Source organism: Pristiophorus japonicus, chromosome 4 (genome assembly GCF_044704955.1).
Source record: "Pristiophorus japonicus isolate sPriJap1 chromosome 4, sPriJap1.hap1, whole genome shotgun sequence".
NCBI classification, from domain to species: Eukaryota; Metazoa; Chordata; class Chondrichthyes; family Pristiophoridae; genus Pristiophorus; species Pristiophorus japonicus.
This window is the reverse complement of record NC_091980.1, coordinates 302,670,877-302,693,776: the sequence shown is the minus strand read 5'-3', so window position 1 is coordinate 302,693,776 and position 22,900 is coordinate 302,670,877. Positions and strand designations below refer to the sequence as shown.

General features: G+C 46.4%; 1 protein-coding gene across 10 annotated transcripts in view; it reads left to right on the top strand.

Annotated features, from left to right (window-relative positions):
- LOC139263485 (centrosomal protein of 128 kDa-like) overlaps positions 1-22,900 on the top strand; it is a 519,582-nt gene that overhangs the window by 418,792 nt on the left and 77,890 nt on the right. For 7 of the 10 annotated variants that reach the window (XM_070879630.1, XM_070879634.1, XM_070879631.1 and 4 more), the window contains one exon: positions 21,314-21,375. In XM_070879630.1, the coding sequence (XP_070735731.1) occupies positions 21,314-21,375 (62 nt within the window). The remainder of the gene's footprint in view (positions 1-21,313; positions 21,376-22,900) is intronic. The other 3 variants (XM_070879635.1, XM_070879632.1, XM_070879629.1) reach the window with 1 other exon arrangement.

Below are 22,900 nucleotides of genomic sequence, written 5' to 3'. Positions count from 1 at the left end.
TGTTTACCCACTCACTCAACCTATCTAAATTGCCTTGCAGCATCTTTGCATCCTCCTCGCAACTCACAATCCCACCTAGTTTTGTGTCGTCAGCAAACTTGGAAATGTTATATTTGGTTCCTTAATCCAAATCATTTATATATAAAATCGGTTAAACCGAGGCCTCGTCTGCTCTCAAGTGGACGTAAAAGATCCCATGGCACTATTTTGAAGAAGAGCAGGAGAGTTATCCTCGGTGTCCTGACCAATATTTATCCCTCAATCAACATAACAAAAAAACAGATTATCTGGTCATTATCACATTGCTGTTTGTGGGAGCTTGCTGTGCGCAAATTGGCTGCCGCGTTTCCCACATTACAACAGTGACTACACTCTGAAAGCACTTCATTGGCTGTAGAATGCTTTGAGAGGTTTGGTGGTCGTGAAAGGCACTATATAAATCCAAGTCTTTCTTTCTTAGTGGGACATAAGCGATAATTGCGAGCGGAAGGGGCAGTGTGCTGGCAGGAGGACATAACTCATACAAGTGGAGCGAGGCTGTGGTGGGATTTGAAACAAGTTGGTGCTCTTGCACAATTGACCCAGAACTTGCACCTCTAACATCTGCATTGCTGTTAACAGTCCCAATGCCACAAATCCTTTGCGGATCTTGTAGATATGTTTTCCGGAATGACCGCTGGTCAGTCAGTAACTGAAAAGAGACTGGTTTGCGGTCCTTTATTGGTCACCAGTTTGTAAAACGCTTTGAGACATCCGGTGGTCGTGAAAGGCGCTATATAAATCCAAGTCTTTCTTTCTTAGCAGGCCGTAAGCGGTAATTGCAAGCCGAGGATTAGCAAATCCGCTCATGTATTCAGTGGCCCACTACCAATTGGTATTGGCTTGCGAGCGCGCGGCTCGTCCTAACTGGCCTTTTATTCATTGTGCGATTAGGGCCAGCATGTTGCTCTAGAGAGCTGAGAGTTCACAGCGTGTACTGAAAAGGTTGTGGTATTAATCCAAGGTTGGCATACGCAAGTAGGTTTCTTGCTCTAATAAAAGCAATGCCTTTTTCCTTTTGCGGCCTTAGTTCCCGCCCCCCACCCCCTCTTCTATTCCCAAAGCTTGAGTTTTGATAAACAAGCATTTTCAGCACGGAGTCAGCATAATGAGAACAAATTCAGCTTCGGGCATCTTGCTGTACTCTGCAATTTAGCTCGCTGGCAGTTTAAAATCAAACACTGGAGCCATTTTCCACCTTGCAGGCTCTTTGATGGATGAGACTGTCAAAGGGAAGACTCTTCTTTTCCCTCATCCTTTCACACTCGGCTGCATGCTGACATTGACGCATCTTCCTGGGGCAGCTCTGCGTTTTATCACTGTGCTGCTTTTTGTAATCACCTGCAAACAGCACATGGAAAACGAGGTGTCTCTGGCCTTTTTGCTAGTAACCAAATTGGGAACTGGCCACTAAAGGCTGTCGGTGACAGTGTCGGTGAAGGATGTTACAAATGAACTGCCCAAGGTATGAACTCTATAACCATGTCAAAATAACCGCTATGAAACCATGTTTCTAGGAACTGTGGTTGATGTCCCGCTGAAATGCTCTGAAGTTCGAAGTTGTGCACACATTCCTGAAATAACTTCTTATTAGTAATGCATCCACATTCATCAGCAGTGAGGTAGAAGAACTTGGTAGTTTTAATGAGCACATTGGGGTGAACATGTCACAATATGTTAAGACAGGAACAAAATGCCAAGTGATTTTGAAAGTAGTAGTGGTGCGTCTGGGCCTGTGTAGATGAAGGCTTGCGTGTTCACCATTGCTCACCGGTAACAGATTTACTCCCCAATCGCCTGATCTTCGCTCGCTGTGTTCTTACCCCTGCCAGATCCCCGTATGACAGCCACCTCCATTGACTCGAGACTGGATGGAGCACATGTGATATACGACCAGTCAGGCTGTCGACTGCCAGGTTTAACTTGACCACTTCGAGCAGTGCTCGAGCTCCTGCTCTCCGGCAAAATTCTCCTTATTGCTCCAGTGTCATCTGGGAGAGTAAGAGCGTCTCCAATCACCATCACCACAAACATCTACCTTTCAACTTCTGCCCCTCCATCCTCACAACAGATACTAAATCTGAGAACCTCATGTACTTTTGCATCCAATATCAAGACCATCCAAGACCATTGAGTTAGGGAATTGAAAATTGGCCAGAGTTTCTGCTCCTCACAACAGTTGTGTGTGTGTGTGTTTTCTGTGTGCACATGTGCGCGCAAGAGAGAACACGTCCGATAAGGATCTTATTCTCTGCCTGTGATGCCTCCTGCAATTAAATGGCCTGGTGACAGTTGTTGAAACTGTAACTGAGAGATAAGTTAAGCCTTAGCAAGTTGTCAATGCCCTTCAGCAGAGAAGGGTAGCGATGTGGCGGAAAGAGTATCTAACACATCGTGATTTTTAAAGGAAACTAGACTTGTACTCACCAAAATTAAAATAAAGGAATGGTGATGAGGAAAATCACGCTTGTCACGATAGGTTACAAAATTCACACGGTCTTATTGCAGGATGTTCGCACTGTGGCAAAGCGCTATTCCTACCTCATCATCATCATAGGCAGTCTCTCGAAATCGAGGAAGACTTGCTTCCACTCTAAAAGTGAGTTCTTAGGTGGCTGAACAGTCCAATACGAGAACCACAGTCCCTGTCACAGGTGGGACAGACAGTTGTTGAGGGAAAGGGTGGGTGGGACTGGTTTGCCGCACGCTCCTTCCTCTGCCAGCACTTGTTTTCTGCATGCTCTCGGCGACGAGACTCGAGGTGCTCAGCGCCCTCCTGGATGCACTTCCTCCACTTAGGGCGGTCTTGGGCCAGAGACTCCCAGGTGTCGGTGGGGATGTTGCATTTTATCAGGGAGACTTTGAGGGTGTCCTTGAAACGTTTCCTCTGCCCACCTGGGGCTCGCTTGCCGTGTACGAGTTCCGAATAGAGCGCTTGCTTTGGGAGTCCTGTGTCAGGCATGTGAACAATGTGGCCCGCCCAACAGAGCTGGTCGAGTGTGGTCAGTGTTTCGATGCTGGGGATGTTGGCCTGATCGAGGACACTAACGTTGGTGCCTCTGTCCTCACAAGGGATTTGCAGGATCTTGTGCAGACATCGTTGGTGGTATTTCTCCAGCGATTTGAGGTGTCTAATGTATATGGTCCACATCTCTGAGCCATACAGGAGGGTGGGTATCACTACAGCCCTGTCGACCATGAGCTTCGTGCCAAATTTGAGGGCCTGGTCTTTGAACACTCTTTTCCTGAGGCGGCCGAAAGCTGCGCTGGCACACTGGAAATGGTGTTGAACCTTGTCGTCGATGTCTGCCCTTGCTGATAATAGGCTCCCGAGGTATGGAAAGTGGTCCACGTTGTCCAGGGCTGCGCCATGGATCTTGATTACTGGGGGACAGTGCTGTGTGGCGGGGTCAGGTTGGTGGAGGACCTTTGTCTTACGGATGTTTAGTGTAAGGCTCATGCTTTCATACGCGTGTCTGTACCCCAGCCCTGCACGAGGTAGAAAAGACCATCCGACAGCTCAAGAACAACAAGGCAACGGGAGCGGATAGGATCCCCGCTGAGGCACTAAAGTATGGTGGAGACGCACTATTGGCACGAATGCATGACCTCATCTCATCTGGAAGCAGGAGAGCATGCCGGGAGATCTCAGAGATGCAGTAATAGTGACCATCTTTAAAAAAGGGGACAAGTCCGACTGCGGCAACTACAGAGGAATCTCCCTGTTATCAGCTACTGGGAAAGTCGTCGCTAGAATCCTCCTCAACCGTCTTCTCCCTGTGGCTGAGGAGCTCGTCCTGGAGTCACAGTGCGGATTTTGTCCACTACGGGGTACAACGGACATCATTTTTACTGCGTGACAGCTGCAAGAAAAATGCAGGGGACAGCACAAACCCTTGTACATAGTCTTCTTTGACCTTACAAAGGCATTTGACATTGATTTCCCTTTCATAAAACCATGCTGACTCTGCTTGATTGAATTATGGTTTTCCAAATGTTCCGCTAATGTTTCCTTAATAATGGAATCCAGCATTTTCCCAACCACAGATGTTAGGCTAACTAGTCTGTAGTTTCCTGTTTTTTGTCTGCCTCCTTTTTTAAATAGGGGCGTTACATTTGCGGTTTTCCAATCCGCTGGGACTGCCCCAGAATCTGGGGAATTTTGGTAGATGCATTCACTATCTCTGCAGCCGCTTCTTTTAAGACCCTAGGCTGTAAGCCATCAGGTCCAGGAGACTTGGCCGCCTTTAGTCCCATTATTTTACCGAGTACTACTTCATTAGTGGTCGTGATTGTATTAAGTTCCTCCCTCCCTATAGCCCCTTGATTATCCACTATTGGGATGTTTTTAGTGTCTTCTACCGTGAAGACCGATACAAAATATTTGGATTTCCAGAAGGCATTCGATAAGGTGCCACATAAAAGGTTACTGCACAAGATAAAAGTTCACGGGGTTGGGGGTAATATATTAGCATGGATAAAGGATTGGCTAACTAACAGAAAACAGAGAGTCAGGATAAATGGGTCATTTTCCGCTTGACAAACAATAACTAGTGGGATGACGCAGGGATTGGTGCTGGGTCCTCAACTATTTACAATCTATATTAATGATTTGGATGAAGGGACTGAGTGTAATGTAGCCAAGTTTGCTGATGATACAAAGATGGGTGGGAAAGCAAGTTGTGAGGAGGACACAAAAAATCTGCAAAGGGATTTAGACAGGCTAAGTGAGTGGGCAAACATTTGGCAGATGGAGTATAATGTAGGAAAATGTGAGGTTATCCACTTTGGCAAAAAAATAAAAAAGAAAATTATTATGTAAATAGAGAAAAATTACAAAATTCTGCAGTACAGAGGAATCTGGGGGTCCTTGTGCATGAAACACAAGAAGTTAGTATGCAGGTACAGCAAGTAATTATGGGCCCAAATTTCCCCAGCGGCGTAGTTAGGGGTGGCACACCGACTTTGCGAGCCAAAAAAAGCGACGAAAATTTACCTTCCACTTTGGCCGCTCCCTCGTCGGCCGGTTCCAGTGGCGTGGCGTTGCAGAGTCTGGGGGGCGGAGCTTCGGCCGCGCTTGCTCAGCGCAGCCGGCAGGGGGGCGGGGCTTGGGCCCAGCATCTCGTGGAGTGCCGGCAGGGGGACTCATGTCCGTTTCAGTGCGCGCGCATGCGCAATGTGCGTTTCAGCGTGCGCGCATGCGCAGTTGAGCAGGAAGCTTGGCAATTGGCCAATTAAAGGGAGAGCGTCCTCAGTGCCTCAGCATCATTGGCAATGGACCATATATAAAGGTAAGATGTGAATAGTGATTTTTTTTTTGGGTGGCTGAGGGAGTGGATAGGAGTGCTGGATAGGTGGAAGAAAGGTGAGAATTGTGATTTTTGAACATTACCTGAGTGTAAGTCCAATACACGAATGACCGCAAGGGCGTGCAACAAGAACAAAGAATTTCCTCCATGAGGAAGTGGAGAAACTAGTCAGTCATTGAAGAGAATTGGCTGGAGCTGGATATCAGTAAGCGTGGTTGCACAAAAGTTCCATCCAAGGAAATGAGAAGAAAATTCCGCAGGGGTGAATACCGCAAGATCTGGAAGCCAGTGCAAAAAGAAATGGCAGGACGTTGGTCAAGTAGTGAGTGTAAGTAATAGCTTCATCTTTAAATGGAATTGCAATTGAAAATGTGACCATCTGTATATGTCCCACCCATCAGATGTGTGAAAAGTTATATTTTCATCTTTACAGAAGAAATTGGCCCACAACAAAAGGGAAAGACTTAGAACAGGAGGAGGGCCACCAAATCTGCACCAACTGTCACCACTGGAACAGAGGGTTGCTGCCTTGCTGACTCGCACTGACAGAAAAAGAATCAGCTTTGCACAAGCTGGACCCACACGCAAGGGTAAGGGGGAGTCATTAAAATGCATCGTCGCCCTTCAAGTCAACCTGCTTGACTGGCCTGCTACGCGTCAAACTACTCCTGCCCCCTCCTGTGCTGCTAACCATTTGACTGTTCTGTTGTATTTTGCAGAAGACGACGACACTACTCAACATCCTGAAGATCCACCAGAAGATCCAGATGCGTGCGCTCCAGACTCAGGAGGGTGGGGGGGAAGAGGGGTCCATGGAAATGTGTTCACGGGAGAATGCTGATCACGATATGGATCAGTCCATAGTACAGGGCATCACACTGCCAGAAACCTCCATGAGCTCCTCAGTGACATTCCATGGTTTCACACCTTCCAACGTTGCGGGTCCCAGTGGCGCTGGTGAAATGCATGTTGGAACACCCAGTGCTCCACAGTCCCAGCCTGCGCCTCGCACTGGAGGGGTGCCACTAGGCAGACCTACGACGAGGGGAAGGAGAAGCTGACAAGTCTCTCCTGAGATGCAGCCTTCAGCCGAGGTTAATTGGGTGGGGAGACCAATGCCCTCACAAGATCACTCATGGCGGCCGTCACTGTGGTGCGTGATGAGGTAGCGACATTGTCGGGAGAAATATCAGCACTGAGACGGGAACTGAGGGCGGGCATTTCAGAGGGTGTGCAAACGATGACAGATGCCATGAGGGAGCTAGCTTCTGCAATAAGGGTGCAAAGGCCAGATACTCAAATGCCACTCCCACTTCAATCCACGCACCAGCCACCAGTGAGACCCAAGCCAGGCCCCCAACCCCCCCGCCCCCACCACCATCACCGTCCCTATGAGGAAGTGCAATTTCCCCGAGATGTGGGTGAGGGATGGTGCAGCCTTTCTTTGCTGTTGTTGTCGTCATTGAAATGCATTGTAAAATATCCAATAAAAGATATTTTGCATTAAGACTGAATCATGTTCCATTAGGACCACACAACATTTAGGGACAACTGTAAAAAGTAAAAATCCCTCACCCCTACAGTCATGCGTGCCTGCTGCCCCCTAGCCCTGGCGGGCGGGCTAGCTGGTGCGTTCTGTAGTCAGCAAGGTGGGATTGCTCCATTTTCAGTAGCTGATTTATCTTTCATTTATTTTTGATGATGTTGTGCAGCTGTTGTGCTGAAGATGTTGTGATGTTGTGCTGATGTTGTGAAGGTATTTAGTGCTTTAGAATCCTCGAACTCACCTTCCTTCCTATCTCTGGTTACCTGCGCTGATTTCTTAAATGTAGGGAAGGTTTTTCTGTGCCTACAAAAGTGGCCACATACACTGGCCTAAGTTAGTTTGGAGTAACTTTTAGCTGGCTAAATTTGCTTCTATGGCCAAAAGAGGCGTAAATGGCTGGTCACGCCCCCTTTTGGAGAGAAAAAACGAAACTAGAAAAAAACCTAACTAACTGACTTACTCTGGAGCAAGTTAAATGGGGAAATTTGCGATATTTAAGTTACTCCAAAAAAAGCTACTCACTACAAAAAAGAACGGGGCAACTCCTGGGAAAATTTGAGCCCTAGGAAGGCAAATGAAATGTTGGCCTTTATTGCAAGGGGGCTAGAGTATAAAAGCAGAGAAGTTCTCCTACAACTGTACAAGGTATTGGTAGGCCACACCTAGAGTACTGCGTGCAATTTTGATCTCCGTATTTAAGGAGGGATCTGCTTCTTAGGTGGTCCCTTGGATCGAGGAAGACTTGCTTCCATGCCAAAAGGAATGAGTTCAATGAGTTCACAGACCTATTTATCCAGGTCACGAACTGCATATTGAAGGGTGGAAGATGCGTGGGCGTGGATTTTTTTAACGTGTGGTGATCGTTGCACACCAGCCACCACACGGGCTTGGCAGAGCTGGTTCAGTGGCAAGGATTAACCAAGACGACTGGAGACCCGCTCTGCTGCACGGACCTAGTGCGCACACAAACATCGCAGTGTGGGCTGGCCCGTGCTGCCCCTGGGCCCTCGCCTCTTCTGGGCCCCGATCACGTCGCTCTGCAATCTCTCGCCGTTCCTTCGCCCCGACCTCGCCGCTCCTACTGTGCCTGCCCACGCGTCAATCACTGACCTGGGCTATGATGATGTATAATCCAGTCATCCTCTTCATAGCCTCCTGTTGCTCCCTGGAGTGGAATGCTCCTTTTAAGGCCAATTGGAGGCAGTTCAGAGAAGGTTCACTCGGTTGATTCCTGAGATGAAGGGTTTGACTTATTAAGAAAGGTTGAGCAGGTTACGCCTACAATTGGAGTTTAGAAGAATGAGAGGTGATCTTATTGAAACATAAGATACTGAGGGGGCTCGACAAGGTAGATGCAGAGAGGATGTTTCCACTCATGGGGGAATCTAGAACTAGGGGGCATAGTTTCAGAATAAGGGGTTGCCATTTATAACTGAGATGAGAAGGAATTTCTTCTCTCAGGGTTGTAACTCTGTGGAATTCTCTGCCCCAGAGAGCTGTGGAGGCGGGGTCATTGAATATATTTAAGACGGAGCTAGATAGATTTTTGAGCGATAAGTGAATAAATGGTTATGGGGAGCGGGCAGGGAAGTGGAGCTGAGTCCATGATCTGATCAGCCATGATCTTATTAAATGGCGGAGCAGGCTCGAGGGGCCAAATGACTACTCCTGCTCCTATTACTTATGTTCTTAAGGAAGCAAATACTGACAATTATTGGTGAGCCCAAAGGTTTATCCCCAACATCATATATTCGCCCAACAACATAGATAGTGGGAAGCATTTAAATAAGGGGAGTAAAGAGTGTCGGCGATTTTCGATCAGTGATATTTGAAGGCAGGTTACCCCTAAGGTGTCACCACAAGAACTTGATTCTAGGGGTTGAACTAGTACTGGGAATGGGATTGATTTGCTCAGTTCAATGTAGCAACAAGGTCAATCTTTAATCGGCTTAACTGGCTAAGCAAAAGCCACCGTTTTTTCGCTAATGCAACATTTTGTTGATGTGGGGTCATAGCTTTGGAATGGATGGGTCGGGTCTGCAGTGAGCCAGTTAACGTTTTTAAAATGAAACTTTAACAATTCTGGTACAAATAGAAGTAAGAGGTACAGAGGTTGTAAAACGGCTCGAGGTAAGCTGCAGAAAAACACTAGGGAGAGCAGAAATGAGCCTTTTATAACACAAGAATCTTTTTTTTTACTAACTTTATTTTAATTGTGTATCAATAATACTTTGGTGGATCTACTCGCGGTATCTAATGTTGTTAATCCTGTATTGCGGCTTGTTTCAGCGTCGCAGTGTGTGTGTGAACTGATACCTTTAGTTAAAATAAAACTGCGCTGACCAGAATTCCCCAGAGTCACTGGCAGTTGAAGGGTTACTCGATCTGTTCTTATTCTGAGGAGGGGGGGGTGGGGGGCAGCGGGACAGCAGGGGTATCGGGGTTAGGGGGAGGCAAATCGTTCCCTGATGCAAATAGGGCCTGGCACCGAGAATATTCTTCAGCTGGAAGAGCAGTTTGGAATGTGATAAATCCAGGAGGTTTGCAGGGGGGGAGGGGTAAACCTGCAAGTGGGTCAGCAGGAAAAGATGTCATCACTATCCACAGCTCTCGGGGATGTCGGTCTCAACTCACAGCAGGGGGGTGAAACAAAAATGGTGAGGAGGGAAGCAGGGTCTGTGGTAATGACCACGGCTGTGATATTAAAAGGTTTGTTACCTACGTGATAGACTGAGCCCCGAAGGCTTCTCCTGTCCTGTCGCTGCACCTTTCTTAAAATAGGCTCGGGGTTTTGTGGCAGGTAAACAGCGCAGCTCTAGTGGAGCTGAAAGATGCTGGGGCTGCAGGTGCTGAAGCTTGGGACCGTTAACTGCTTGAGAACTGTGGGAACATCTGGACTGGCCTCTAACTCTTGGAACCACGAGCTGCATCTTAAACCAAGCAGAGCGGTGAGAAGTGCAGAAGGAATCCCCTCCGGGCAATCGGAGACAAACCTCCCGAGGGGATTATTACACATGGAATTATGATGCACGGTTTTATTTTATTAGCAGGTCTGGAGGGGTTTATTTGTCGCAAATCCCGAATTGTTATTTTCAGGACAGAAGTGTGACCCATTCAAGTATGTGCAAAACCGAGTTTTGTCTTAATCTAGGTGCAAACCTACTGACCCAGTCGCTCAGTCCCAGTAACTCAGCATGAAGGGTGCCAGAGTTCGCCAAGGACACGGATTCTCATTTTGTTTCGCTCAGCCAAGAGAATACTTCAATAAAAACAAAAATACTGCGGAAGCTTAAAATTGGAAATGAAAAAGCAGAAAATGCTGGAAATGTTTGGCAGGTGAGGAAAAGGATTCTGATGCAAGGTCAGCGATCAGAAACGTTAACTCAGTTCCTCTCTCCACAGAGGCCGAGTATTTTCCAGTATTTTCTGTTTTTATTTCAGATACTTTAATACGCTGTCTATACACGCTGGTGCCAACTTCACTCGGTCTGTCCTATTTCCGCCATTCCAGAAGAATTTGAACATGACGTTCTCATTCTGGCTTTGGATCATCCCCAATGCCATAGAAGAGTTTTTCTGGGAATAGAGAGTAAGTTGCATTGTTAGCCTGTACTAAGGTATCAGCCTTGGCTCAGTAGATAACTCTCTTGCCTCTGAGTCCAAGGGATGTGGGTTCAAGTCCCACTCCAGAGACTGCAGCACCTAATCTAAGCTGACACGTCATTGCTGTACGGAGGATGTGTTACACGGTCGGACAAAGCATTAAACCAAGCTCCTGTCATGTGGTGCGCTATTCGAGGAAGAGCAAGGGAGTTCTCCTCGTGCCCTGGCCAATATTTATCCCTCAACCAATATCACTAAAACACATTATCTGGCCATTTGTCTCGTGGTTGTTTGTGGGACCTTGATGTGCATAAAATGGCTGCCACATTACATTACATAAGAATATAAGAAATAGGAGCAGGAGTAGGCCACCTGGTCCCCGAGCCTGCTCTGCCATTTAATAAGATCATGGCTCATCTGATCATGGACCCAGCTCCACTTCCTTGCCCGCTCCCTATAACCCTTGACTCCTTTATAGCTCAAAAATCAGTCTATCTCTGTCTTAAATATATTCAATGACCCAGCCTCCACAGCTCTCTGAGGCAGAGAATTCCATAGATTTACAACCCACTGAGAGAAGAAATTTCCTCCTCATCTCAGTTTCAAATGGGGGCCACCTTATTCTGAGATTATGCCCCCTAGTTTCAGTTTCCCTTCATTATCTTATATGTTTCAATAAGATCACCTCTCATTCTTCTGAACTCCAATGAGAATAGGCCCAACCTACTCAACATATCTTCATAAGATAACCTCATCTCCGGAATCAACCTAGTGAACCTTCTCTGAACTGCCTCCAATGCAAGTATATCCTTCCTTAAATACGGAGACCAAAATTGTATGCAGTACTCTAGGTGGGGCCTCACCAATACCGTGTACAGTTGTAGCAGGACTTCTCTGCTTTTATTCACTTTCCCCCTTGCAATAAAGGCCAACATTCCATTTGCCTTCCTCATTACTTGCTGTAAATGCATACTAACTTTTTGTGTATTATGCACAAGGACCCCCAGATCCCTCTGTACTGCAGCACTTTGCAATTTTTCTCCATTTAAATTATAATTTGCTTTTCTATTTTTTCTGCCAAAGTGGATACCCTCACATTTCCCCACGTTATACTCCATCTGTTAAATTTTTGCCCGCTCACTTAGCCTGTCTATATCCGATTGCAGATTTTTTGTGTCCTCACAACTTGCTTTCCCACCCATCTTTGTATCATCAACAAACTTGGCTAAATTACACTCGGTCCCTTCATCCAAGTCATTAATTAAGAGGGGGAAAATAGAGTATGAGAGGAAGTTTGATGGGAACATAAAAACGGACTGAAAAAGCTTCTATAGATATGTGAAGAGAAAAAGTTGAGTGAAGACAAACATGGGTCCCCTGCAGTCAGATTCAGGTGAATTTATAATGGGGAACAAAGAAATGGCAGACCAGTTGAGCAAATACTTTGGTTCTGTCTTTACGAAGGAAGACACAAATAACCTTCCGGAAATATTAGGGGATCGAGGGTCTAGTGAGAAGGAGGAACTGAAGGAAATCCTCATTAGGCGGGAAATTGTGTTAGGGAAATTGATGGGATTGAAGGCCGATAAATCCCCAGGGCCTGATAGTCTGCATCCCAGAGTACTTAAGGAAGTGGTCCTAGAAATAGTGGATGCATTGGTGATCAGTTTCCAACAGTCTATCGACTCTGGATCAGTTCCTATGGACTGAAGGGTAGCTAATGTAACACCACTTTTTAAAAAAGGAGGGAGAGAGAAAACGGGTAATTATAGCCTGACATCAGTAGTGGGCAAAATGTTGGAATCAATTATTAAAGATGAAATAACAGCGCATTTGGAAAGCAGTGACGGGATCGGTCCAAGTCAGCATGGATTTATGAAAGGGAAATCATGCTTGACAAATCTGGAATTTTTTGAGGATGTAACTAGTAGAGTGGACAAAGGAGAACCAGTGGATGTGGTGTATTTGAACTTTCAAAAGGCTTTGACAAGGTCCCACATAAGAGATTGGTGTGCAAAATTAAAGCACAGGGTATTGGTGGTAATGTACTGACGTGGATAGAGAACTGGTTGGCAGACAGGAAGCAGAAAGTCGGGATGAAAGGGTCCTTTTCAGAATGGCAGGCAGTGACTGCAGGATTCCACAGGGTTCAGTGCTGGGACCCCAGCAATTTACAATATACATTAATGATTTAGATGAAGGAATTGAGTGTAATATCTCCAAGTTCGCAGATGACATGAAACTGGGTGGCGGTGTGAGCTGTGAGGAGGTCGCTAAGAGGCTGCAGGGTGACTTGGACAAGTTAGGTGAGTGGGCAAATGCATGCCAGATACAATCTAATGTGGATAAATGTGAGGTTATCCACTTTGGTGGCAAAAACAAGAAGGCAGAATATTATCTGAATGGCGGCAGATTAGGAAAAGGGGAGGTGCAACAAGACCTGGGTGTCATGGTACATCAGTCATTGAAAGTTGGCATGCAGGTACAGCAGGCGGTGAAGAAGGCAAATGTTATGTTGGCCGTTATAGCTAGGGGATTTGAGTATAGGAGCAGGGAGGTCTTACTGCAGTTGTACAGGGCCTTGGTGAGGCCCCATCTGGAATATTGTGATCAGTTTTGGTCTCCTAATCTGAGGAAGGACGTTCTTGCTATTGAGGGAGTGCAGCGAAGGTTCACCAGACTGATTCCCGGGATGGCTGGACTGATATGTGAGGAGAGACTGGATCGACTGGGCCTTTATTCACTTGAGTTTAAAAGGATGAGAGGGGATCTCATAGAAACATATAAAATTCTGACGGGCCTGGACAGGTTAGATGCAGGAAGAATGTTGCCGATGTTGGGGAAGTCCAGAACCAGGGGACACAGTCTAAGGATAAGGGATAAGCCATTTAGGACTGAGATGACGAGAAACTTCATCGCTCAGAGAGTGGTTAACCTGTGGAATTCTCTACCGCAGAGAGTTATTGATGGCAGTTCATTGGATATATTCAAGAGGGAGTTAGATGTGGCTCTTACGGCTAAAGGGATCAAGGTGTATGAAGATAAAGCAGGAAAGGGGTACTGAGGGAATGATCAACCATGATCTTATTGAATGGTGGTGCAGGTTCGTAGGGACGGATGGCCTACTCCTGCACCTATTTTCTATGTTTCTATGTTTGTATTGTAAATAGTTGAGGCCCCAGCACCCATTTCTGCGGCACCCCACTAGTTACTGTTTCCCAACCGGAAAATGACCCATTTATCCCGACTCTCTCTTTTCTGTTAGTTAGCCAATCCTTTATCCATGCTAATATATTACCCCAACCCCGTGAACTTTTATCTTGTGGATTAACATTTTATGTGGCACCTTATCGAATGCCTTCTGGAAATCCAAATACACCACATCCACCTTATTCACCCTGCTCGTTACATCCTCAAAGAACTCCAGCAAATTTGTCAAACTCGATTTTCCTTTCATAAAATTACGCTGACTCTGCTTGACTGAATTATGTTTTTCCAAATTACCCGCTACTGCTTCCTTAATAACGAATTTTCCCAACGACAGATGTTAGGCTAACTGGTCTATATTTTCCTGCTTTTTGTCTGCCTCCTTTTTTAAATAGGGATGTTACATTTGCGGTTTTCCAATCCGCTGGGACCGCCCCAGAATCCAGAGAATTTTGGTAGATTACAACCAATGCATCCACTATCCTAGGATGTAAGCCATCAGGTCAAGGGGACTTGTCTGCCTTTAGTCCCATTATTGTCCCGAGTTCTACTTCATTAGAAACATAGAAAATAGGTGCAGGAGTAGGCCATTCGGCCCTTCGAGCCTGCACCACCATTCAATAAGATCATGGCTGATCATTCACCTCAGTACCCCTTTCCTGCTTTCTCTCCATACCCCTTGATCCCTTTAGCCGTAAGGGCCATATCTAACTCCCTCTTGAATATATCCAATGAACTGGCATCAACAACTCTCTGTGGTAGGAAATTCCACAGGTTAACAACTCTCTGAATGAAGAAGTTTCTCCTCATCTCAGTCCTAAATGGCTTACCCCTTATCCTTAGACTGTGTCCTCTGGTTCTGGGCTTCCCCAACATCGGGAACATTCTTCCTGCATCTAACCTGTTCAGTCCCGTCAGAATTGACCTCACACTTTCCAACATTATACTCCGTTTGCCAAATTGTTGCCCACTCACTTTGCCTGTCTATGTCCTTTTGCAGATTTTTTGTATCCTCACACATTGCTTTTCCTCCCATCTTTGTATCGTCAGCAAACTTGGCTATGTTACACTCAGTTCCTTCTTCCAAGTCGTTAATATAGATTGTAAATAGTTGGGGTCCCAGCACTGATCCCTGCGGCACCCCATTAGTTCATCTAGCCTGACACTTCAGTGCTGCACTGAGGAAATGATGCATTGTCACTCGGGTATTTATCTTTGAATGGGATGTAAAACTGAGGGTCCCGTCTGTCTGTTCAGGTGGAATCAAAAGATTCCATGGTACTATTCGAACAAGAGCAGAGACATCAACCAGTGCCTTGGCCAACATTATCTCCCTGAAGCAACGTAGATAAACTGACCAATGTAGTTTGAGAGACCTTGCTGTACACATAGTGGCTGTTTCAGTTATCCACCAACTAGCAGGTTCACAATTTAGTTCATAGTATGTGAATCACTTGGGCAAAATGTCATGCGGTGCTATATGAACGCAAGTTTTTTTGGGCGTTATCCATTGGCTGTAAGTGTCCTTGGTGAATTAAGTTTGAAACTAACATTGTATATACCAGCACATGGACCAGAAATTTAACTGGACCAGCCACATACGTCATCATCATAGGCAGTCCCTTGAAATCGAGCAAGACTTGCTTACACGCTAAAAGTAAGTTCTTAGGTGACTGAACAGTCCATTACGGGATTACACTCTCTGTCACAGGTGAAGGAAAAGGTGGGTGGGAAGTCTGGTTTGCCGCACGCTTGCTTTCTGCATGCTCTTGGTGACGAGACTCGAGGTACTCAGCGCCCTCCCGGATGCTCTTCCTCCACTTAGGGTGGTCTCTGGCCAGGGACTCACAGGTGTCGGTGGGGATGTTGCATTTTATCAAGGAGGCTTTGAGGGTGTCCTTCAAACGTTTCCTTTGCCCACCTGAGGCTTGCTTGCCGTGTAGGAGTTCAAAGTAGAGCGCTTGCTTTGGGAGTCTTGTGTCAGGCATGCGAACAATGTGGCCCGCCCAACGGAGCTGGTCGAGTGTGGTCAGTGCTTCGATGCTGGGGATGTTGGCCTGATTGAGAACACTGACATTGGTGTATCTGTCCTCCCAGGGGATTTGCAGGATCTTGCGGAGACATCGTTGGTGGTATTTCTCCAGCGATTTGAGGTGCCTACTGTAGATGGTCCACATCTCTGAGTCATACAGGCGGGCGGGTATCATTGCAGCCCTGTAGACCATGAGCGTGGTGCCAGATTTGAGGGCCTGATCTTTGAAAATACTCTTCCTCAGGCGACCGAAGGCTGCGCTGGCGTACTGGAGGCGGTGTTGAACCTCGTCGTTGATGTCTGCCCTTGCTTGATAATAGGCTCCCAAGGTATGGAAAGTGGTCCATGTTTTCCAGGGCCACGCCGTGGATCTTGATGACTGGGGGGGGGGGGGGGGCAGTGCTGTGTGGCAGGGTCAGGTTAGTAGAGGACCTTTGTCTTACGGATGTTTAGCCTAAGGCCCATGCCACATAAGTACTGTGACAACAAGAGCAGGTCAGAGGCTGGGTATCCTGCAACGGATGTCTCCCCTCCTGACTCCCCAAAGCCTTTCTACCATCTACAAGGCACAAGTCAGGAGTGTGTTGGAATACTCTCCACTTGTCTGGCTGAGTGCAGCTTCAATAACACCCAAGAAGCTTGACACCATACAAGATAAAGCAACTCACATGATTGGCACCCAATCCACCATTTTAAAGATTCACTCCCTCCACCACCGGCGCACATCGTGGCTGCAGTGTGCACCATCTACAAGATGCACTGCAGCAACTCGCCAAGGCTTCTTCGACAGCAAATCCCAAACCCACGACCTATATCACCTAGAAGGACACAGGCAGTAGGCGCATGGGAACATCATCACCTGCAAGTTCCCCTCTAAGTCACACACCGTCCTGACTTGGAAAAATAGCGTTGTTCCTTCATCGTCGCTTGGTCAAAATCCTAGAACTCCCTCCCGAACAGCACTGTGGGAGCACCTTCACCACGGACTGCAGCGGTTCAAGAAGGTGACTCATCACCACCTTCTCGAGGGTAATTAGAGATGGGTAATAAATGCTGGCATAAAAAAAACTAAACACTTGGTGAGCACAATAGTTTGTCGGGGTGAGGGAATAAAATAGGACCCATTGCAAGCGCTCCTGAAGAGAGCTTCAGGCTCTTGGATCATGTACGCTGAATCGTTCACGTTTGATGGTGGCATCTGACGGAGCCAACCCTGAACAGTAAACACGGTGTCAGAGCGACAATCCGAGCATCTCGGAACGTGCTACCGACTTTTACATTTGCGATGCTTATTATAACTTGAAAAGCACTCGTCCGTATCGGGTGTGTGACAAACCTTGTGTGTAGCATGGCCCATAGTGATGGAAAGATATTCATGTATAAGCAGTTTAAATTCATCTGGTTATCAGTGATGGGCACGAGGTCCACATAAAGATAGGGCTTCACAGAGCAATGCTGTGTTTTTTGTGTTATGCTGAAAGTACCTGCAAACCCACGTGCAGATAATTTTGATTGCCGAGATTCAGGCTAAGCTCGCAGGTTGGGGGGAAGGGCTGAGGGATAGAGAATGAAGTACTGCCCGAGTCCCTGCTGGGAGATTACCTTGTTCAGTAGGCTGTAAAAGTAAGTTGCACAGGGTGACGATCAATAGATTTTCTTCACTCTATGAAAGTGAGTGCACGTGGTAATGGGATTTTTGACAAAACATGTTTCCTCACATTTGACTTGAGCTCCATAATGAATTTTGAATGATGATACCAGAACTGAGTGATTATAACTATCAAGAAAGACGGAGCAGGCTGGGGCTCTGTTCTCAAGAAAAGCGAAGGCTGAGGCGTAATCTGATAGAGGTCTTTAATATTAAGAAGGGGTTTAATAGGGTAGACGTAGCAAAGATGTTTCCAGTTGTGGGGAGTCTAAAACTAGGGGCCGTAAATATAACAGTCAACAATAAATCCAATAAGAAATTCAGGAATTTACCCAGAGAGCGGTGAGAATGTGGAACTCGCTACCACATGGAATGGTTGAGGTGAATAGCACAGATGCACGAAAGGGGAAGCTAGATAAACACATGAGGGAGAAAAGAATAGAAGGATATGTTGATAGGGTGAGAGGCGGCTCGAGTGGAGCATAAACACCGGCATGGACCAGTTGGGATGAATTCCTATTTCTGTGATGTAAATTCTATGCAATATGTAATTCTATGAGGTTTGGGTGAGCATGCATTTACTATTTTAATGCGGGGAGAGGTGAAGGAAAGTGCTACCTCTTTGGTAGTGTTAAAAGTCGAGCATAGATAAATAATTGTTTGAATTTGGGGGGAAAAAAACTTGCATTTCTATAGCGCCTTTCACGACTTCAGGACGTGCCAAGCGCTTTACAGCTAATGAAGTACTTTTGGAGTGTAGTCACTATTGTAATGTAGGAAACGCGTAGCCAATTTGCGCACAGCAAGCTCCCACAAACAGCAATGTGATGTTGACCAGATAATCCGTTTTAATGATGTTGATTGAGGGATAAATATTGGCCAGGACACCGGGGATAATTCCCCTGCTCTTCTTTGAAGTAGTGCCTTGGGATCTGAGACAGCAGACAGGACCTCGGTTTAACGTCTCATCCGAAAGACGGCACCTCCGACAGTGCAACACTCCCTCAGCACTGCACTGGGAGTGTCGGCCTGGATTATGTGCTCAAGTCTCTGGAGTGGGACTTGAACCCACAACCTTTTGACTCCGAGCCGCGAGAGTGCTGCCCACTGAACCACTGGCTGACCCGGGGAAGATACCTGTGTGCTTGGGATTGCTTTTCTATTGATCTGGTGCCGCCGGCTTCTAGCACACAGGACCCATGTAACAGATGGCAACCCCAATGTAACCTTGCTGGAGTCACTAAGGCCGACAGCAAAAAAACAAAATGCCGACTTGCATGGCTGCAGTCTCAGCGAATCTGGCACGTTTACTTGGATGTTGCTTTTGGCTGTGGGGAGACTTGCATATCAGGAACCAGTAGCACAATGCTAGCTCTAAATCAATATATGCGCATGCACGTACGTTGACGTGTGCACCAACATTTCAGTGCTGCATTGTCAAGGGTGCTGTCTTTTGCGTGAGATATTACACTGAATTCTTGCCTGCCTGAGTGTTAATGCTCCCATGGCACTATTCGAAGTCTTCCCGATGTTGAGGCCAACATACACCCTTCCAATCAACACCACTAAAAACAAATTAATTGGTCATTTATTGCTTTGCTCTTGGCTGCTGTATTTGCCGGTACAAACATTGACTGCAGCTCAACAGTAATTTATTGGCTGTGCAACACGTTGGAGTCCTGAGAACATAAGCTGCTGTGTAAATACAAGTTCCTTCTCTTTCATGCACAGCTTGTATCATTGTGCTTTCACTTCCAGCTCAAAAGAGGACCATCCGTTTTACCAGTCTGACCTTTCCATTTTCCACACCAGCCATCTGTCTGAAACAAAATGACCAAAATGGTGCCAGTTATGACCAACTTTACGCCATGAACTTTTTGATGGACTGGTTGGATAGTTCCCAAACATTTACTTCAAGAGCCTAACAGCCAGTGGAGACGGGAGATTTAATCTCGTTGGCCTGGGCTGGATTCAAATCCATGTCTTAGAGATTAAATTCTGTTGTTTTAAACCACAGTGCGGGAGGAAGAGATGAGGAAAAACTGAATTAGATATCGACTAAATGTTATAATTTAATTCTCCCAGCGCAAAGCTTTGTGTGATGGGACGGTGGGGGGAGGGGGCGGAAGCACCTAGTTAAGATGCTCCGGCCATCATGGTGTGGTGCAGGTTTGATGGACCGGCTGGTCTTTTCCTGCCCGTCAATTTTTGTATGTCCATAGTAGGAATTTGAGCGTGAAGTCAGTACACCCAGTTTGTGGCCTCCCTATTGTTCTATTCATTCGTGCCTCCCCCCGACCTGGGAGAGAATAGCTCCGCAGGTCAAACTATAAAAGAGCTGGAGCGGCATACCACTTCAACCTCCAGCACGAGCTGCTCCAAGTATGCGACGATTTTGAGATGGGCGACAGGGTGACGTCATCAAAACCCTGGTCGCTGTTTTGGAGCGTGGGCAGAAACATCGGCAGGGCCCAGGTACAGAGGAGTGGGAAGGTCGGGGCGGATGAGCGGCGAGTGTTTGTGGCGAGATGTGGTGAATGTTTGTGGCGGAGGAGCGGTGAGAGATCGTGGCGGAGGTGCGACAGATGAGGGTACGGGGCCTAGAAGGTCCGAGGGCCCAGGGCAGCACGGACCAGCCCACACTGCGATGTGTGTGCGCACTAGGTCCGTGCAGCAGAGCAGGTCTCCAGTCGTCCTGGTTAATCCTTGCCACTGGATAAAGGCCTAGCTCTGTCAAGCCCGTGTGCTGGCTGGTGTGCAACGGTCACCACACGTTAAAAAAATCCACACACAGGCATCTTCCACCTCTTCAATTGGAGTTCAGGACTGGAATATCAGGTCCTTCATCGAAACACCTGTGAACTCGTGGAAGCAAGTCATCCTCGTTCGAGGAACCGCCTATATGATGATGATGATTCATTCAGATCAGAAATTCATGCAGCACATTAGCCGGGCGCACTGCATTCCACGCAGGAATTCTCGATGCACGCTCCTGTTTGGAGGAATCTCTTCGCCAGGAACACGAACTCTTATAATCTTCCCCAATGTCACAACACACACCTAGCATTCATTTCATTAGTGCATAGTGAGATTCCTAAGCTGAATGCTTGCTTTGAAGTTGAGAAACACTGTGGAATAATTTTCGCACAACACCAAAAGCAGGAGTAAGGATGATCACCAGCCCATCAGACAGAATCAGTGCATCCAAAAAACCCACTCCTCCCATGTAGATTGTGTTGATGCAAGTGATAGTGTCACTCTGCATCTTGGTTGGCTGGCAGATACTTCTGGTTTCACCAGCTAACGTGATGTAGCGTAAGTAACCTGATGCTTTCTAACTCTGAGCATAGCAAATGGACACTTTAGGACGATGTAAAAACAACAATAACAACTTGCATTTATATAGCGCCTTTAACGTAGTGAAATGTCCCTAGGCGCTTCATAGGAGTGTTATCAAATGAAATTTGACATAAGGAGATATTAGGACGGGTGACCAAAAGCTAGGTCAAAGAGATAAGTTTAAGGAGCGTCTTAAAGGAGGAGAGTGAGGTGTAGCGCGGAGAGGTTTAGGGAGGGAATTCCAGAGCTTGGGACTTGACAGCTGAAAGCATGTCCGCCAATGGTGGAGCGATGAAAATCGGGATGCGTGCGAGGCCAGAATTGGAGATCTCAAAGGGGGTTGTAGGCTTGGAGGAGATTACAGAGATGGGGAGGAGCGGGGCCACGGAGGGATTTGAACAGGAGGATGAGAAGTTTAAATGTGAGGCTGGGTGAAGGAGACTTGGTGCGAGTTAGGATATGGGTGGAAGAGTTTTGGATGAGCTCAAGTTGATGATTGCAATAGTCATAAAAGAAACATGCTAAGTGATGATGTAAGAATGTATGTACTTGCGATCCTAAAATTAATATTCCATATTATCCTTTAACAGAGTTACTGCAAAAGATGTGTCAGAAGGATGAAGAAATGAGAGCGTTGCAGGTACGATATAATGTGAGTAAAACTTTTACTAGAGTAGCCTAAAAGCCAAGTGAGAAATGTGGACAAAAAATAGAGCCTTACCTCAGTTGACCTGCATTGGCTGAGCTAAAAGTACTGTCAATGGAATTTGAATGGTTTCCCTACCTTTTTTAAAATTACTAAAATTGCTTTACTTTTTAAGAGAGAAAATTAGAGTTATTAAAGTGTGATTCCTTAGTAAATGAGCAGGAAGCAACACTCTGTCGAACTGGAAAGGTGATGTATGGCAGGGGATTTGCACGATGGGTGTCTGTGAGGAAATGATGCAGTACATTTGCTCCGTCCCTTGGGAACTTCTCTTCGCGTTTCAAATCAGTAAGGCCGTGACTGCAACGGGCCAATTCTGTCACATCAGCAAAACTGCTTTTCACTATCATTACTCTTGGCCTCGTTAAGGGGTGGGGGGTAAATCTTAAAGGCAACAGTGATTGTTTAATTAAAATAAAATGCGATGCAAATTTTCCTTCCTTTATTTAAACTTTGTATCTACTGAACTACAGCCTGAGTTGCCAATGGGAGGAAAATCGGCAACTTAAATGTGTAAAGTGACGTCAGAATGTCGCAAGGTCCTTAGCTTTTATACCAACCCATACCAGGCCTTACCTCAGGCCATGATGAAAATTTTCTGTCAAAGGATCTTGAAAGAAAAACACTTCCAAATGGGTAGACCGAGGCAAGATTTCTTACTTTATTTATTTATTCGTTGCCAATCTTTCCAATTCTTTGTCAGATCATCTTGTCAGATTACAAACGCCAGAGGTCACCTTGCACACATCAAGGATCACTCTGCGCCAATGCTCTTAACCAAAAGGCCTAGAGCCACTGCACCGTTCCTGGAAGTACTGCAATACCAGGTTCCATGGAGGTGTGTGTGTGTGGGTGTGTGTGTGTGGGTGTGTGTGGTGTGTGTGTGTGTGGTGTGTGTGTGTGTGTGTGTGTGTGCCCCCCCCCCCCACACACCTCCGTGGAGGTGGATGGGTCAAGCTACCCCACCCACCTCCTATTTCCAAAAAGCATAGGAGAACCACCTTCCTGGTCCAGGGAGAACCACTTTCTGGTCATGGTTACTCCCCTGTCAGGTCAGTTACGCATGATCTTAGCCAAAAGGCCGAGAAGCGACTCACTTTCCTTGTCTTTCACATGTCAGGTGATGTCAATTTGCTTTCAACTGATTGGATCGATGTTGTTGACCCTTTCCTGGTGACGGGGTTCCAGGATTTGTTGGACCCGACTCAATGATTTAAAACATAAAAGTGTCAATGATGACCACTAAAAGTTTACAGGCTTAGTCTTATCTCAGAAATCATCCCCAAAGGTAGTCATTAGAATTTCTCCCACAGATGCATTTTTGGAGTAAAAGAAAGAAAGGACTGTTTACATCGTGCTTTTAACAACATCAGGATGTCCCAAAGCGCTTTACAGCCAATGAAGTAATTTTGAAATGTAGTCGTTATTCTAATTTGAGGCGCACAGCAAGGTCCCACAAACAGCAATGAGG